Source organism: Molothrus ater, chromosome 5, assembly GCF_012460135.2.
Source record: "Molothrus ater isolate BHLD 08-10-18 breed brown headed cowbird chromosome 5, BPBGC_Mater_1.1, whole genome shotgun sequence".
Taxonomy (NCBI): Eukaryota; Metazoa; Chordata; class Aves; order Passeriformes; family Icteridae; genus Molothrus; species Molothrus ater.
Genome location: NC_050482.2, coordinates 20,831,340 through 20,849,547, shown reverse-complemented (window position 1 = coordinate 20,849,547; position 18,208 = coordinate 20,831,340). Strand labels below are relative to the sequence as shown.

At 35.7% G+C, this 18,208-nt stretch overlaps 1 protein-coding gene across 6 annotated transcripts in view; it reads right to left on the bottom strand.

Annotated features, from left to right (window-relative positions):
- Positions 1–18,208, bottom strand: part of GRM8 (glutamate metabotropic receptor 8) — a 315,303-nt gene that overhangs the window by 109,278 nt on the left and 187,817 nt on the right. For all 6 annotated transcript variants that reach the window (XM_036400684.2, XM_036400679.2, XM_036400680.2 and 3 more), the window contains one exon: positions 11,681–11,881. In XM_036400684.2, the coding sequence (XP_036256577.1) occupies positions 11,681–11,881 (201 nt within the window). The remainder of the gene's footprint in view (positions 1–11,680; positions 11,882–18,208) is intronic.

Below are 18,208 nucleotides of genomic sequence, written 5' to 3'. Positions count from 1 at the left end.
CATATCTGTCCAGCAATTCACTCCAACATGTGTGCTCATACCTATTTAATATTCCATTAGAAACCATTATCAAGTCAGCACCATGAAGATAAAAGATTTAAATTTTCAGAATTTATTTTCATTGATCTGGTTGTTATTGATTCTGACAGAAGGATCTCTGAGGGAGGACAAAGAAGCAATTGTATCAGTAGCAAGGAAGAAAATCTAGGAGAATTTATAGCCATCTTTACAACTTTTGAAGTGTCAAAAGGACATACAAAACCAAGAAAATAAAGATAGACACATCTGTGTTAATTTTTCATATATGATCCTTAATAAAAGATCTATGTGTAATCTCAGAAGACACTGAACCCCGTGAGAATTATTCCTTTTTTTGATCACCTCCCATTTAGCCACTATACATCAACATTTACGAGGTCTGTGTTATCACAGACTCCAAGGACTTCACAATCTGAAGAGATCTATATAAAACAGGATGACATTTTTACAAGACAAGGAACAATAGGAAGGGCTGGGCCCCAGATGACATTTTTAGTGACCAAGATCTGAGTTGAATTTAATTATCTAAGAACTGTCCATGTGGCACCACTTTGCATCTCTAAGTTACTGAAGTACCAGCATTTACACTCCCCCTTTCAGAGGCTCCTCAGCCCAACCAGTGAGGCACACAGCTTCTTCTTCAGCCACATTGCAGCTTGGTTCCAAGAGGGAGAGGCACACTTATTTTTTGTCTATTTCTCTTCTCTGAGTTTTCCTCTCTGGACAGAAATCAAGAGAAATGCAGCTACAAACTCACAGGGATCCTGGATGCTTAGGGAGGCAGCTCAGCTCTGCTGTCACCTTGGCACAAGGGAGCCCTGCCCAAACACAACAGCCAGTTGTGTCTATGTACCATGCAATAATTCACTAAAGCCCTGTATCTAAACCCCACTTTATCCCTTCATATTTGCTGTGCAAATTGATGTATGCATTAGGAACTTGAGTTAACAACTTGGGTTTAGGAACATCTGCTTGAACATTACTTTCTTTATTTTACACATTCCTCAGAATTTTCTGTTTCACAATACAAGGTTTAGAAGAACTCATGCATTAAAACAAGAAACTTATTAAAACCATGTGCCTTTTATGCCTGGGGAAGAAAGAGACCTTGCCTAAGCACATTGAGAATAAACAATATCCCTTGCTGGTAAAAACCAGTGAAAGTGACAAACAGAAAAAATTATCAGTGTTTGAGCTGCAATTAGTCCATGCATAAAGGAGGATCAATACAACAATTTGTAACTATCAAAAGCTGGAGCCTTTAAAAGGCAGCTGGCTTGGCAGAAACCTCCCCACAGTGGCTGTATGTCAATATAAGGATAATTTTCAAGCACCCTTAGTTGTTTTTCTCTAACATGATAAGCAGTGGACTCTAATATCCTGAGGCTTTCTCTTCAGATCTCTGAGTAGGACTTGGAGACCCACACCAGAGATTGCACTAAATAAGCCTTTCAAGTTTGTACAGTCTAACTGCCCTGTAGCTGCATATCCTGCATGCAGATGATGACTTGAGGTTGCATAAATCATTTTTGCCTTCCCTTAAAATGCTAATTATCATCCCAAAAAAGTGGGACACAGCTACCATAACTGTCCATATTATGAGCTGTGACTTGATGCTACCTAGGGATATATTTATAAAATGTGATTATGTGTGACACAGGAGTACTGCCAATACATTTTTGTCTCTCAAATCAGGATCAAGCTATATTAGAGCAAGTCCAGGGTAGTACTTGGGTAGCTGAAGAATTACACAGGAAAACCAAACATTGATCCAGCTAGGGTGAGCAACGTTCAGGGTGGGCAATAATGTATTTTCTGTGATTGTATCTGTTTCCTTGGTCTTACAGTTAAAAGAAAAAAAATCTATTACTTAGATGTCCATAAGATACATAAGATTTTGCAATTTTTCTCATCTTAAAGAGTTTGATGAGTGTATGTATGGCAAATCTTGAGAGAAAAGAAATTCTGAGCAGGCAGCAGAGTACAGTGCATGGGTGTAGCTACTTCCTTTCCACCAAGTCTGTACAAACTCTATCCTCTGCCTGCCACAAGTAAGTACAAACTCCCTTGTCTTTCCACTGAAAAACATACAGCTCCCAGGAAAATATTCATTTAATGAATGTCAAGGACTATCTCTTGCTGTGTGTCTTAGGGTGATTTTAGGATGTCTGTATCCCCAGTTGTCTGTTTTGCTTATGCTAGATATTGAGTTTCCTGCTTTTAAGATTAGATTGGAGAGCGAAAGGGTGGAGCAGGAAAAGCAGTAGAGTATTTTTGCAGCTGTATTCAAAAATAGAGAGATTGGAGCTTCTCTCGCTCAGTGTGTGTTTTCTGCAGCACAGACAGGAGGAAAGAGCTCTCCTTTGCTTTTAGTTAGCTTTTTTAGCTAGCTGAGGCAGAGGAGTTTCCCAGAATGTGGCTTTTCTTTTTCTTGGAACTGATTGACCCTGCTCTGGACTGAAAAACCAGAAAAGCACCAGGAGTTCACGCCTGTGGCACACCAGGGCCGAGACGCGGCATTTTCCGGCGTAGGAGGGACTGATAAGAGACTGAGCGAGCCGAGCTACAGCCCACAAAAAGGACCCTCTCTGAATCTGCCATCTCTTCAGAACAATGAGAAGTTCCATTGTTTAGTATTATTCATTTTCTCATGTTTGTGAATACTTTGTTTGTTAAACAGTTTTTTCCACTTCTCTCATAGGAGATTTACCTCCTGAACTGGCTGGGGGAATGGCAGCTTGAATCTGCTTTCTAGAGGGACCTCTTTGAAAGTTCCCTCGCTAAATTTGCTCTAAACCAGAACAAATACTGTGCTGCTCTTCTACTCCTGACAATAAACATATGTGGCAGAGACCACATGTATAATCTCGAGATATTTTGAATTCCTCAGACAGCTCAGGTAACCACTGTTATTAGGATGCTTTCCAAGCTCTTAGGAACCATCTTCCAGTATACAGCAAGTGCAAGGCCCAAACTCAGAGCCACATCTAAGTGACTAGATGATACCTATAATAAAAATAAGTAATTTTAAATGCAAATTTTTTTCTATCTGTTTGCTTGGCAGTTGGCCTAGATTTTAGGTTATCTTATCTTTTTAAGAATTCTTTAGAGCTTGTAAAGTGATGACTTTTCTATAGCTGGTGTCCAGTATGGTTGATGAACACTGGTATTTCAGACCCAATAAAAGAAAATCTAAATTTTTTATCAAATATAGTATGGTTGAAACTTTATAAACCTAGTGTTGATAAACATAATATTTCTGAGATTTTCTGGTTAGAATATAGAATTTTTCCTTTTTTCAACTAATCAATAAACAGATAAAATTTAATATCCACTTTTTGAGAAATATTTGTGCAAACTGATGATGTTGCTCCATTGCCGAATGTAAAATAAAAAGGGTGAGTCAATTCAATTCAGTTAAATACTCACAATTTCACAGCACTCAGGGTGGGTCATTGGGTTTTAATTCTTCCAAGCATTGGAAACTTCTGAACAGTAGTAACTAGAATCAATTTCTGTCTGCTGTGGTTTTTGAGTTTGGTTGTGCTTGTAGGACAAGATCAGAGTTTAAAGATAAAATTACTGCAATCATCCTCTAACAGTTTTCATTGATTAATTTAGTCTGAATAGATCAATTTTCTTCTTCTTTATTGTTTGTATATTGGTAAATTCTAGTTACAAATGTCTTGAGCAACTCTGAATCCTTATCCACTTTAATTTAAAACATGTGGGAAAATGTTACAAAGAGATATGTAGTTAGCATGTACCTAGAATCCAAATACAAAAGAGTGCTGCAGGAACAGACATAACAATTTGGGTCCAATCTCTTCAACACAAAACATAGGATGCCATGTTGCCAAAATTATTGGATATCTTAATACTCAGAAATAATAAGAAATACTTCCTTTTCTGGGTTGGAGAAGCTTCTAAGACACACTGTCTTCCACATACTTAATATTTCATACTATTAGATATGCTCTAACTGCAGAAAACACAGAAGCAGATACGTGTCCATGGTGCCTAAATGCAAATGGACAGATTCTCTCTGGTAGCCTTGAGAAGTATCAGCCTTCCCCAGTTATATGAAGAACAAGACATGTTGGAATTCACCAGCTACTGAAACAGGGAAACCAATTGGCCTGTATGGGATGAACTGAATCCTGCCTCCTTCCTCTTGAATACTCTGCTGAGTCTCCTCAGATTCTCCCCAGTTTTGCTTAAGATCACATCTGGTAACTGGGTATAACACAAATTACTTGCTCTTGAATCCAATACTCCTTTGATTATGCACCTGAACTTGGTTGATTACTGCTGAGAACATCTCCCTAGAGCAGAAAAACTAAACAGTACCATCTGATGATGCCAGTAATATCTATTAACTTTAAAATTATTCTCTCTTCACTGTAGTTCCTATGCCACAGTATTTAGCCTACATGATTTCACTGCCATTCCTTTTAATAAAAAGAAATTTTTATTTTTATCTTTGTGTTACAATGTAAGATTTATCAAGATAATTTCACTGACAGTGATCGTCTGAAATAATTATTCTATTTTTGATTTTGTCACTTAGGCCATTACTAGATACAGATAGATCACTTTTTTCATAAACGATTTAAAATGCAGCTTCTTTATACTATCAAATACCATTAACAAAATATTTTTCCTTTTTTCTTCTATATTCTCTCTAATGTGTCTTATTTTGTTTTAAGTAAGTGTTGTAAGAAAATAAAAAAGCTCATATTATTCAGTTACAGAGGTATTAAAACCAATCTATTTCCCCTCACATCTGTCCTGATGGCTTGCAGAACAGTTGTATTACCAAAAAAGCCATAAATCAACAAGTGCGGAAAATTAGAAATTTGTACAAACATTCTCATTTGATTTGATAGATTTAAGAAGAGATTTTAAATTTAAACATTCAAGTTATGAAGCTTTCCAAGGTATCATTTTCCTCAAAACGTGTCAGGCCTTCTTCCTGTTAATAAAAGTAAGGCTATCAGAAAAGCTTAAAAATGCTACAGAACTGAAACTGTGTTGTTTCTGACACAGACTAAAGGTTAAAAAACCCCATAATTTCTTTGCACACTGATACTTTTTTGCTTGGGGTTAACAAAGGGTTAAAATTAACAAAGGTTAATTTTTTCAGCCTCTTTGCTGCAGCTTGAGTTTTTCACTTGATCATAGTAGAAAGGATATATCTGGATATCAGTACCTATCAGGAGATGCAAATCAATTTTCATTGAGTAATGAGAGTAAATCCTTTATCACCTTCCGTAGCATATTAATTATTAAAATATCTTATGAATTAGACCTTGTTTCTCAAAACATAATTGACCTCAGTCAAGTTCTGCATCATGAATTTTGTATGTGGAGCATATATATTGCTCAATTAATCAGTACTTAAGATCTGTACATAAGCAAAACCACAGCTATAAATTGCACTTGCTTTTAGGTTCTACATTCTAGTTTCACACCAATAATTTTCTTAACCACTGATTTTAATCACATGGACTCGTGGTGCACCTCAGAATCACAGCAGCTCCAAGCTCTGCTTGCTAAGCCTGCTTACATTATGGCCGTACATTACTTAAATCCATTAAGAGTGATTCAGATCACTCTGCAATTTTAGTTTCTTGTACAGCCACCTGGATTAATTCCATTAAAATAATTAGCATGCCAAAGCAGAATTTATTTGAAATCATTCCCTGTTAATTACCAATAATAAGTTAACACTGGTAACAACTCTTTAATTTATTTAATATAAAGGCTCGGCAAATTGGACCCAGGACTCTTTGTTACAAGTTGTGTGCCCTAGTTCCCAGTGCATTTGCAAACCAAGTCAGACACCTGTGAAACTATGACAAAAGTACGTGAAAAGAATTTTGAATTTTATTTTATGAATTCAGTTTTATGTTTATTTAAGCTTTAGCCATGTTTTCAAACATTTCTCTGTACCACCAAGATTTCAAAAAAAAATTACATAGAATTTTGACATGTGATGTAGCTATGACAGAAAAAACATCACAGATCTTTATAAAACTCCAGCAGACATTCCCCCTGCCACTCCCACTTCTGTAACTGAAAGCTGTATCTATTTTTTTAACATGGTACAGATTAGTGAAACTTGATTTGCTACCACAGTGAGTCCTAGTAAGGTCAGCAGCATTCTGCCCTTCCCAATTCATTGTTAATCTTATTTATCCATATCTGATCTATTCATCTGCTATTATCTCACATTATACTTAGATAGTTTTTCGACCCTATCAGAATCCAGTACCAGTGGCATCCTATGATCCTAAGTGTTTCTGACAGTAAAAAGTTCTAAATTATGAGAACTAAATATAGTTCTTATGCCTATAAGAACTCATAACTTGCAAAAAAATGCAAGACGTGCAAAATTTAAACTATTTTTAAAAGGTTTTTTTTTCTCTAAGGGTAGTTGTAGACTTGAGAGGAGGAATTTTAAAAACCTGAGTGAGAAGCATAGCACCAGTACATTTTAAGGGGGACGTTTAGTTCTATTGTGCTTAATGCCTCAAAAAATGTCAAAACTTATCAGCCTGAAAGTGCACCATTTTGAAGCTTCTGTTTTAATGATAAATAATGATTTGAGAATGCAAATTTTGTACTCCATGAAAGAATTGAGAGGTGACAGCTTTCTTGAAGAAAACATTTAAAACAGTCTGAGCTGAATATTAAGTCAAGAGAGTTTTGCATAGATTGATGTCTTAGCAACTTCAAAAGATAGCAGAGGAAGATTAATTTTGTAAATGGCTGATTCCACAATAATGATTCTCTAGGGGGTTCAAAATTCTTTATGAAAAATCTCATTCTTCTGGGGTTTCTTTAAATGTTCTGTATAGATACTATCTTCTCAGAAAAAACAAATATTACAATGTGATAGAATGATCATTAATTTTTATTTTAGTCGACACCTTATTTTGAATTAGCCTGCTAGCTTCTGTTCTTTTATTCTCATTCTCTGGTATTATTCTGCCATTTCAGGATGAATTTTTTTGATATTCTCTTTTTAAATGGGGTTAATGCTGCAGTGTGTCTCTGTGTGTTCAGCCAAAATTAATCTTTCCTCAAAGGCATTAAATTAACATATCTAAGAAACAAATAACAGCAAGGCTTTCTCGTCCACTCAGACTATGAAATTAGTTCCGGAAGAAAAAAGTGGAACATTGTAAAGTGGGGTTAGGTGATAATATTTTTCTGTCTTTCAAGTCCAGGTAATGTTATGGGATCACAGCAAGACCGAGGTGGGCAGGGAACTATGGAAATCACCAAGTTCAACCCCTCTTCTTAGGGCAGACTCAGCTAGAGGAGGCTGCCTGTGTCCAGCCAGGTTTTGAGTGTCTCCAGGGATGGAGATTCCACAACTTTTTTTAAGCAGCCTTTTCCAGTGTTTTTGTGGATTTGTCACAAAATCTGAGAAAGCAACATAGTTGCTGTACTTTGTCCAGAGAAGTTTGCACACTCAGACTATATTTCAAGTCTTTTCTTCACCAGGAGAGGGAAGTGATGTTGCAATGACCTCTTGAAGAAGCAGACATTTACCTAAGCAGTGATGGCAGAGAGGAATCAGTGCTTCCACCTATTATCTGCTCCATTCTCTATTACCCCTGCTTGCATGAAAAAAGCCAAATTACCAAGTATCCCTATTACTCCCTGGGAAAAATAGCCCACCAAAGCAAATAAGATGTCTCCTTTCAAGTATGCGAGTAGAGGTCAAGTGCTGACCTTACCTTTATAAGTTTAAAACTCATATGCTATATTTGTAAATACATTTTGTTACAGAGTTACATTTATTAGTAAAATTTCTAAATTGTGTAAATATAAATATAAATACCAATATATGACTAAAGGTAGGCAAAAAACTGCTACTCTTCACTGCCTAGAAAGACAGAGCTTGGGAGGAGAGAGAAACACACACAAAAAGGGTGGAGGGAAAAAAGAGAGTTTTATTCCCATCCAAGAAATAGCACTGTATCCATGCTGTAATTCTTTGCCTGGAAGGAAGTACAAAGACAAATCTTTTTCTTAAAATCAAAACAAAACCACCTTTAAAACACTTCCATCCACTGCAAATGCATGCTCAAGTCCTGTTCCTGTTAACTGATGAGCACTTAGGTTGAATTCAACAGAAAACTTCTCATGAAGCACTCAGCACCTGCCAGGGTAAAAACTCTTATAAAACACCTGCTTGTTTTGTAGACAGAATAATGAAGTTAAATAGAATGAGAACACTAGAGTAATGTGATGGGAGAACATATTGAATCATGCCACAATTACCCTATTGTGCATATCACCATTTATAAATCTAATTAAGAGAAAAACTCTTCTCTTTACAAAGCTTTAAATATGAAATACCAGTTTTGCATAAATATCTCATTTGGATTAAAAGAGAGATAGGAAAAATCTTTCAAATGTGGCAACTTATTAAAATAAGAACAACTCTAATGATAATATTTGCTTTTTGCCTGAGAAAAGAAAGATTAATAGAACCACTTTCAAAAGTTGATCAAATAATATATTAATTGACCAAAGAAACAGACGGGCTGGTTATGGTCTGCTAAAAGTAACCATCAAGAACCCAAGGTACTAAGTATGCCATATCTCAGAACATTGCTTTTCTATTTTCTTTTGGAAACATTTTAGGTATACACAGTAATAAGCTGTACTACTTGCATGTTAGAAGTTTCTTTTCCTACTAAATTAAATTAGTTTTTAAATGCCCATTATAAATGAAAATTATATAAGTCTAGAGACCATTCTTTCCTAGCTCTCCTCTGAAAAACACAGGCAACAGTAAAACAGGAATCTACACTCTGCAGTAACTCACATCTTGTGTAAAGAAATTTCTTTATTTCTATTACCAGTCAAGTTCTCTCTGATTTAAAATCATGATGAACTATGAGATTTTCTCCATTTAGCGTACAAGTGAAAGAATATCTAAGCAGAAACAAATGTCTTATCAATCACATCATTTCAATATGCACTGATGGTTATGATCACCCTTCAGACATGAAGGTGTCATGGAATATTACACAGATTAATCCTTCCAGAAAGCAAATCTTCATAATTTGTAAATTAAAATAAACTAAGTAAACCAAAATAAATGTTCTTCAAAGAGATTTCTTGCAATCAAAAGCAAATCAGTTACTCCAATAAACAGAAAAATGTGGGTTTTCTCACCCTTGCAAATACCCTCCATAAGACAGAGGTCCTTCAGAACACAGATCACACTTTGTGAGGTGAAAACCACTAAGTTGAATGTGTCAATATATTAACTGGACTTGAACCTATTCACTACTACATGATTAAAATGGATATACTGAATAGAGGTGAGAAGTTGGTTTAATATGCATAAGGGTAGGATCATGTTAAGAAATTAATATTGAAGAAAGGGAAAAACTGCCTGTCTCAAAAATGCCAGTTACTTCTTGATATAATTTTTTTTTTACTGTGAATTTGATTATATATTGCAATTGACTACTCAGAGAGAATTCTGGAGGATTTTCCACCCCTGCAGCTATTTAAAACCTGGATGGGCATGGTCCTAAAGAACCTGATTATGCTGGTCCTAAAGAACCTGATTATGCTGATCCTGAACCAGGCAGAGGGTTAGAGTAGGTGGAGGTCTTTGACAGCTTCAGATGGACCGTGCTCCTATGATTGCTAGGGTAGAAAAATGGTATCTGGAATGGCTAAGAAAGCCAGGGTTTTCCTTTCATTTATCAGTTAATTTTTAATATAAGACATTATTACTGATTGAGACTAGGATGCACATCAAAACTGATGTGCATCACATCACACAGCATTGCTGTTTAGTCCCAGCACAGGAAGTCTTGTAACCTATGTAAAATATTCACCTCTGTCAGACACAGCAGTAGAGCTGCCCTGAAGAACAGGAATTGTGGATTGATAGGAAAAGGCAAAGTGTTTAAGACCATCTTCTTCTTATGCCTCTGAATGCCTCTTCTTATGCCTCTAAGAAAATAAAATGTTTGGGCATATAACACACCCAAAAAATTGGTACACTGGTACATAATGTGGACTAGCCTAGTATGGGGCAGGAAGCTAACCTCAAGTAAATGTTTCTTTTTCTTCATTCTTTTTTTCCCCTCTCTTTCAGTAAATCACTGTTTCAAAATCAAATACATTTTCCTTAGCATCCAGAATGCTTTCATCTCTGTTTATTGCCGTACTTAGAGTCAGCAACAGAAATTTTTACAGGTATTGATGAAATATAATTATCTAGGGAGTGGAAGCTTTCATATAAAAATGTACAGCTTATCTAGTTATGCTAAACTTTCATGCTCACCAAATGAAAATAGATCACTTTATGCTTTAACAACACAGACCCAGAAAAACATCTACTGGAAATGTAGGTAATTATCACTGCAAACCTTACTATATGCTTCCTACCTTTTTCATCATCACAATATTTCCCATTTTCCAGCAACATTCTGCATTCCAGGTGTTCTTTAAAATCACTAAAGAATCATTTAGACTTTTGACTTTATATTGCTGGAGGCAGGGATTTCCTTTTCATAAAAATTGCATAGAAAGAAAAAACTGTGAACTATAATCAACATTTGTATCAACCAAGTGGTCTGGTGTATTACCTAAAGCAAAAAAAGCTTCCACTCAGAAGTTAAATTCAAAATGACCTTGTGCTTTTTTCAAAACTGCTTGCAGCTGAGGTCATTGGAATGAATTGTGATAGAGAGTGCTTCTCTCTGTTAGTCAGAAGGCATGTGTAGTACATGAATTACCACCAAGTAAGGAAAAAAATCCCAACCCTAACAGAGCAAAGCACATCATTCCATTTCTTTGTAAAATAATGGCAAATATTGTCTATAATAAATATTACTGCTAATGAAACAATTTAGGGTTTTGGCAACTTTATTTCACCATCAAGTACGTGCTACACATTTCTAAATCTATATTCATCAATTAATCCTGTTTGTTATTGGCCTCTGCTGTTAACAGCATAAGCACCTGTAACTACATTTCCCCAGCAGGCAGATCCCAGCTCCACAGAATATTATGTAGTGTTGTTTAAAAATACATATTGTAGTTGTGTTAAAGCTCATTAAATTACTGAGTCAAAAACAATGAAATGGAAAAGAGGTTGGAACTGCTAGTGAGTGTTTTAATTGAAATTTAAATATGCAAATCAAAAGCAATTTCACTATTTACTTATGTAGGAGATTATTAATTAATTTTAGAAGGAAATTTTGAAAAGGGTATTTTTTAAATTCTTTTTCTTGCAAATACATAAGCAAGCACTGTCAAATTATTTTTACTCTGTCGCTAAGATTGTATGAGTCCTCAATTTGTTTCCATAATAGCAGCTTTTCACTGGAATATTTTGATCGACAGATTCATATTTTTAACATCTGCCTCTTTTGGGAGCAGCTTAATGTTAGGATGAAAAATGTTAAGATGAAAAATACACTAGAGGTTTCAGAGCAGGTGGAAAAACTCACAGTTCTGATTAAATGAGAACTGCTTCTAATCCTGTTTTCCACTGTGCCTTAAAGTATCCTATATAAAGAATAAAACCCCACTTGTCACTTATGGAACATCTGAAGAAGAGAGGGGCAAAAAAAGAGTCCATGTAACTTACCATTAAAATTTACTGCCCGGATATAGCTAAGCAGTTCTTTACCATCAGTTGTGCTCATCCTTGGACACAGACCAATATATCCAGGACAGAGATCTTTATGCATGTTGTGCAGGGCATAGGCCATGGAATACACTGCATCGATGACAAACTGAACTTTTCCTTCTTGTTCATAGGCTGAATCTCTCGCAATTCTTTCTAAGCCTGAGGAAGAAAGAGAAAGAGTTTACTTCTATTGGTGTGTGCACAAGCGTGTACCTGCATGAGCACTTGCATGCAAAAATTCACACTGCAATGTAAATAATTACAGCTGGATTGACAGGTAAAGTCGGGATTCGTCTATCCATCATCTAAATAAACAAGACAAGGAAAAATATGGCCATCTGGTTTTGCCTCTAATCATTGTACACTCTGCCAGGTATGTAAACAGTATGCTGATCTCTGAGCAAGGAAAGAGGACAGAACATATCATTACAAGAAAAATATATGTAGATATATGTATTTCTACAACACAGTAGAAAAATTCTCTTTCCACATTATTGATTTTCATTCAAGAGCTGTTTATTGTCATTTATAGGACAGTTCTAGAGCAGCCTGCTGTTCTCCTTTAGATAAATTTAAGGCTACCTTGATTTTTATCCCTGTCTATTGTTTGATAAACATTATTTAAACATCTCAGGGAAAAAAGCTGAATGCTAGCCAAGTGATGTGACCATCTGTCTCCATAGTGAAAACTGCTTATTCTACGACATTTTCTGTATTTACTATTGAATAACACTTCACATTGAGAACCATGTACTCTTTGCTGTTTCCTACAGGGACATTTATCCTTTAGAGGGAGCACAGAGCAAATCAATACATCATATAATTTTTATTCTGCAGGATTGCCAAAATTCATCATCTATGTCCAAGTATAAGAGAAGTTTTATGTTAATAGATGATATTACTTAGTGGAATTGTTAAATAGAAAGATCAGAAAAATTATATTTTAAATAAAGAATCAACATGAAATCCCATGTCCTAAATAGAAATTCAGATGCTGATTTGATGCTCAAATCTTCATTTTCCACAGAAAAAGTGATTAGCAAATCTTGGTGTGAAATTTGCCCTGCTGAAATATACTGTGAAGTTCCTTTTGCCTCAGTGAACTGAACAGACACCTAGGTTATCTACCAGGTTATCAACTCATTCAATTTGCAAATAATCCAATCATATTATCTAAGATTATATAGAAATGAGACAAACGTTTATGCAAAATTTTAAAAAATATTAACTCTCTATTTTCTTTTTTATTGTTTCTTTTTTTTATCTAAACACAGGATTTAATTAGTTCAAGGTATCAATTTTGCTGAGTGCAAATTTATAAAAGTACACTGTTTGTGTCTGAAAATATAGTGGACACAAGATCTTTCTTTAGACAAAGTATGCAAGCACATATGACAAGGGAAAAAAGTCAGGGAACATACTCAGAAACCTTTCTTCTATTTGTCTGCTGCACTTCAGTACCTCCATCTTGCACTACAGTAATAACATATGAACAAATCTGTAATCTGACAAGCAGTAGTGGTTTGTGCTTTAAACACCCCTGAGCACTGGAAGCAATAGATAGCCTTGAAAAATCATGGTGTGCTATTATTTCTCCTTAGGGATTAGTTAAAAAAAAAACATAAAATCACTATTTCTTGAAAAGCTAAAAACCATTTGAAGAGGAAGGCAGAGATCATATTTGTGATTTGTACAAGTAGTTTTACAGACACTTTTTAAGACATGCTCTCTAATGAATGACAATAATTAATGAATAATGCAACTGTACTGCAAATAAATAAACAGGAAAAATCTTTCCTTGAACATGCTGAAAATTACACAATTAGTTGCAGTGCATTGCCCAGACATAAAAGAGGACATGAAGGATTGAAAACATGAAGCTTAATTAGTTTACAAATTTACTGACTTATTTCATTTGGGAACTACCTTCCAACAGCAAATGATGGCTAGAGCTCATGCTCTCCACTTTAATTGCTCCTGCCTTGTTAAGGACTCTGGGACAAGAGAAGGACAGAGTTTACAGAACTGCTGCAGGCACAGAGCAGTCTAACCTGGATGCACTCCCAGAGCTTCCGCATTCTCTAAACAGGATGGGCAGGACAGGAGGAGTTAAAAGGAGATCCATTTTTATTGCCAAGATAAATATAATTCCCATCACATAAATTGATGTAAGTGTATGCTGAGGGGTGGGGAGCTGGTGAAAAACAGAGCAGAAATATTTTCTGTAATAAATTCTAAGTCATAAAACACTAAATGTTGCAAACACTTAAGAAAGTGTATTGTACTAAGTGATACAGATTTTAAAAGGGGAAAAAACCATTTTATTCTTCCCTATGTTATACCGTAGTTAAATACATATAAAACTTTTTTGCATAAATTTCTTCCATGGCATGAGATTGTACCTTCACTCTTCACAGATATGCTACTATAAATTAATTTATCACATAAATTATAGAGGAAAAACCTAATTTATTGGGACTGAATGTGTTTCTATACATACAAAGGGGTAAGGACCATCACAGAATTACAATATTTAAATCAGTTAAACCCAGAAGGCAATAGACAAGAGGAGTCTCTGCACTTTGCATAACTAAAAATCACAGCAAAAAAAGCTCTTTCTTCTTAACTTTTCATTTTCTCTTTCTGGAATTCTCAAACATCTAAACTAACAATTTATAAGGATGGCAAGAACTCATCAACTTAAATTACGCTGCACTGCTGTAAATAGATGTTCATGTATAGCAACAAAATGATGCATATTGTCTAAACCATAAATATGGTCAGCTCCTACAGATATAATATTACTTGATTGGAAGACATGATTATAATTTTTCTTCAGACTTGTATGCCAAGGAATAGTTGTTTATTTATAGCTTGACTCTCGGCTCTACAAGGCATGTTTCTACACACACTGGTGACTTGAAGGAACATAAAAATTTGTACCTCATAAAATAAATGTTTTAATGCTTCCTTAATGATCACTTCAATTTCTCATCCTACAGTTTTTCCTCTGGAAAATTACTTAAGCTGTGTCATTATCAAAGAGAGTGAGAAGGTACTCCCAGTTCTCAAACCTGCAGTTGGCAGACCCATGGTCTGACAGTGTCAAGAACTGAGATGAGAACTGGGCTTACCAGTTCCTGACCATCTCTTCCTGATCTCCAAAACAACAGAAATCCAGGGAAATGTGCAATGGTGTTTTCCAGCAGGTCTCCCAATCCAGCTGTTGAAAAGTGCAAACCTGACATCAGCAGGGTGTCAAGATTTTCTCCAACCAATGAAGAAAGTGTGTAGACATAAGAACTAATGCTATCATCTTGGCTTGAGAAGATTTAGGAAAGCAATGACACTAGCCCAGGAAATGTCAGCTGTTCCTGGATCAATCCACTAGAAACCTCTTTTGGGAACACTAAAGCAAGCCAAAGGAATGAACCCATAAAGCCTGTAAATATGGAAGAGCTGCTGCAGTACTCTTGCAGCTCCTGAGCAAGAGTGACGAGCTGGACTGTTGCTGGAGGTGTTGCCTCCATACCTGCACATCATTTCCCCTTTTCATCCTGCATTTCTTATGCTGCAGGAATAAATGTGAATCCTGCTCAGGATGGTGTAACTCAGCTATTGCAGTGAAAGATAAGGAACATAATAGTAGGAAGATGAGACATGGATTAAGTGGATAGGGATGTGACTGGGGCTACTAGTCTGAGGGGGAAGAAGGTGAAGCAGGTGGTATTGTCAATTCCATGGGTGTGAATTGGGAATCAAGAGATTTCAGGGAGCATACTCAAGATAAATTAGGCCTTTACAACAAAAAATTAAAATGTATCTTCATTGAAAATTCAAGATCATGCAGTAAGTAAATAAAGATTAATGTAAGATAGCTGAGGTGATAATGAACTCATACATGGGTGATGATATCACCTATGAGAGAGGAATAAGTAACTTAAAAAATCAAACCTTAAGTTGCTGATCTCACCAGAAGGGCGATAACCTGGTAGGTGATAAATGTTGCATAATTCATCCAAGTTTTAGAAAACTTATTGTTAATGACATTCTTAAAGCTCTTGAAATAATTTCTGCACACATATAAGTCCCTGACAATACGAAAACTTCAGCGCAAAGTTCCTAGTAATTTTTCTCTTAAGAAAATAAAAAATTCTAAATAAAGCAAATGGATATACCTGTCTTGTAACTTGTGACATAAAGGGAAAACAATACCTTTAATTTAACTGCACCATTTCTGAAAATCACTGGTTTCCTAACATTTCAGAGCAATCCCATTCCTTCTGTCTCACAAATCTGTTTCCATTTAGTATTATTGAAAGCAATTCATGTACATGCAGCCTACATTATCTCTCCTGATTATTTTGATATTTTTTAGATTCCATCCCATATATCTAGTAAAAATCTTAATTTATGTTACTTGAAAACAAGATGCTGAAGTCAAGGATCTTGTATACAACAGCAGGTTAGAGCTTCATATTGGAACAATGGTAGTCGTGCAGGGTTTGAGAAAAGTTTTGGGCACTGGAGAGCTTTGGGACACAGGAAAAGGCTTCCATAGTTTAGAAGAGTAGAGATAGCTGGTATGAGGATGTAGTGTGAGCAGGAATAGTATCCTACTAAACTAAATATTAAACTGGCATGTCTTGTCCTTCATCCAGTGAGAACTATTTGCTGAGCAGTGATGAGGAGGGCCAAGAATCCCCTAACTGTGGATTTGTCACTGGCAAGAAAAGATTTTTATCTAGAACCTGTATTCCCCCTTCCTGTCCACAATCCCACCAACTCTTTTGTGACCTTGTCACCTCTCATAAGTGCCAGGAAACAAATCTTTTAGGGACTGTGCTTTGAATAAGGGGAGACATTTCCAGGGATAATGGTGGGAGGACAAGTAATGTGGAAGAGGGGAGAAAAAATTGCAGTGGTCTTAGAAAGTTTTCTCATGAACAGCTTTTATTCCATTTGCCTCTCTTTACCTGCCTCTTTTATATATGCTTGTGCAGAATTACTGTTCAAAGACAGTTGGACCATCTTTGATACAGTTGGGGTATTTTTCCAAACTTCTGTTTTTACAAGTCTGAATTTTAGATATATAGTAATATATTTTATTTCATAGTTGCAATTCATATTTTTTACTTACTGTTAAATTATTTATCCACATTACTTGGCTCTCAGAACAGTTTTACTTAAGCTGCACTTGGAAGCAAAGAAAGTCAAAGACAAATATTGTGTTCAATTGATTGTTTCTGTGGGCCAATACCAATCACAACTAAAACACAGTAATTTGTAAGTGGTCTCCCACTCTTCAGCTCAGACATGATGATCCTCTATTTTTCAGAATTGGTTAGAACTCCCCACCTTTGCAGCAAGAGTGTTTTCCACAGAAAGCTGGCATCTGTAACTAAGCCATTTCAGCAGGCTCTGCAGGAAGCACCAGGAGCATATGTTGCTCCTATTGTAGTCTTCCCGATTATTCAGCTGTTTTCCTCACCCATTATGGAGTTTGATCTCTCTGAACAAATAATGCAGATCATCATCTTCTGTTACTGAAACTTTAGGGCATGATATACATTTATGGAGGGGGAGTTGAGTTTTCTAACAGCTGTATGGTAACAGTGATGCATGAGTTAGTTTGCAGAGAGCATCACAAAACCTGAGGCTTCTCTGTAATAGTGTGGTGTCAGTTTAGGAAGCAATTCAGAGAGCAAGCCAAGGATTATATCAATTTTCTCAGCCATTCCAAAAAGAAAATTGAGAATGTAGAAGCAGGGACAGTGAAATGAAGCAGTTTAACTGCCTGCTGTTCTCCAGCAACTGATGGATGTGGATTTGTGATTTAGTGAATTGTCTCTTGATGTAATTTTTTGGGGGCTATGCCTCTTTACTCTCACTCACAAAAACCCCAAAAATACAAAATTAAAAAAAACTTACAAGGCAGCAAGACCAGTTGGAAAAAGTCTGAGAAAAAACTTTTCAATCCCTATAATTATACAGATATTTTAAAAAATTTCCTATTCAGAACTGGACTGAAACTTCACATATTTTAAACACTTTTTAAGTGTAAAATAGCAAAAAGAATATTTCACATTAAGTGAATATGCTCCAATAATTTTTACTTTAACATCACCATAAACGAAAAACTAACTTTTCTTTTTGCTTGATTCTGTAACTGAAGCATCTAAAAAGTTCTTGGCCTGCCCACAGACATTTTTCATTGGAAATATACTTTTTCCTGACTTTCACAGTAAATCAGACACATGTTTCAGAAAAACACTTCTAGCAAATGCACAGTAATATATACCAAAGTGGAATTAAAGCATTATCATAGTTATATTGGAGTGGTTTGCTCCTATTACTATATGTGACATTTTCTAGTGTTTTCTCTTAGGAAAGCAAACTAAGGCTGCATTGCTAAAATAAGATTCTCTATTTTATCATTTATGTACTTCGAGAGAGTCTCTAACAACAGTTTGAATGTTATTATCA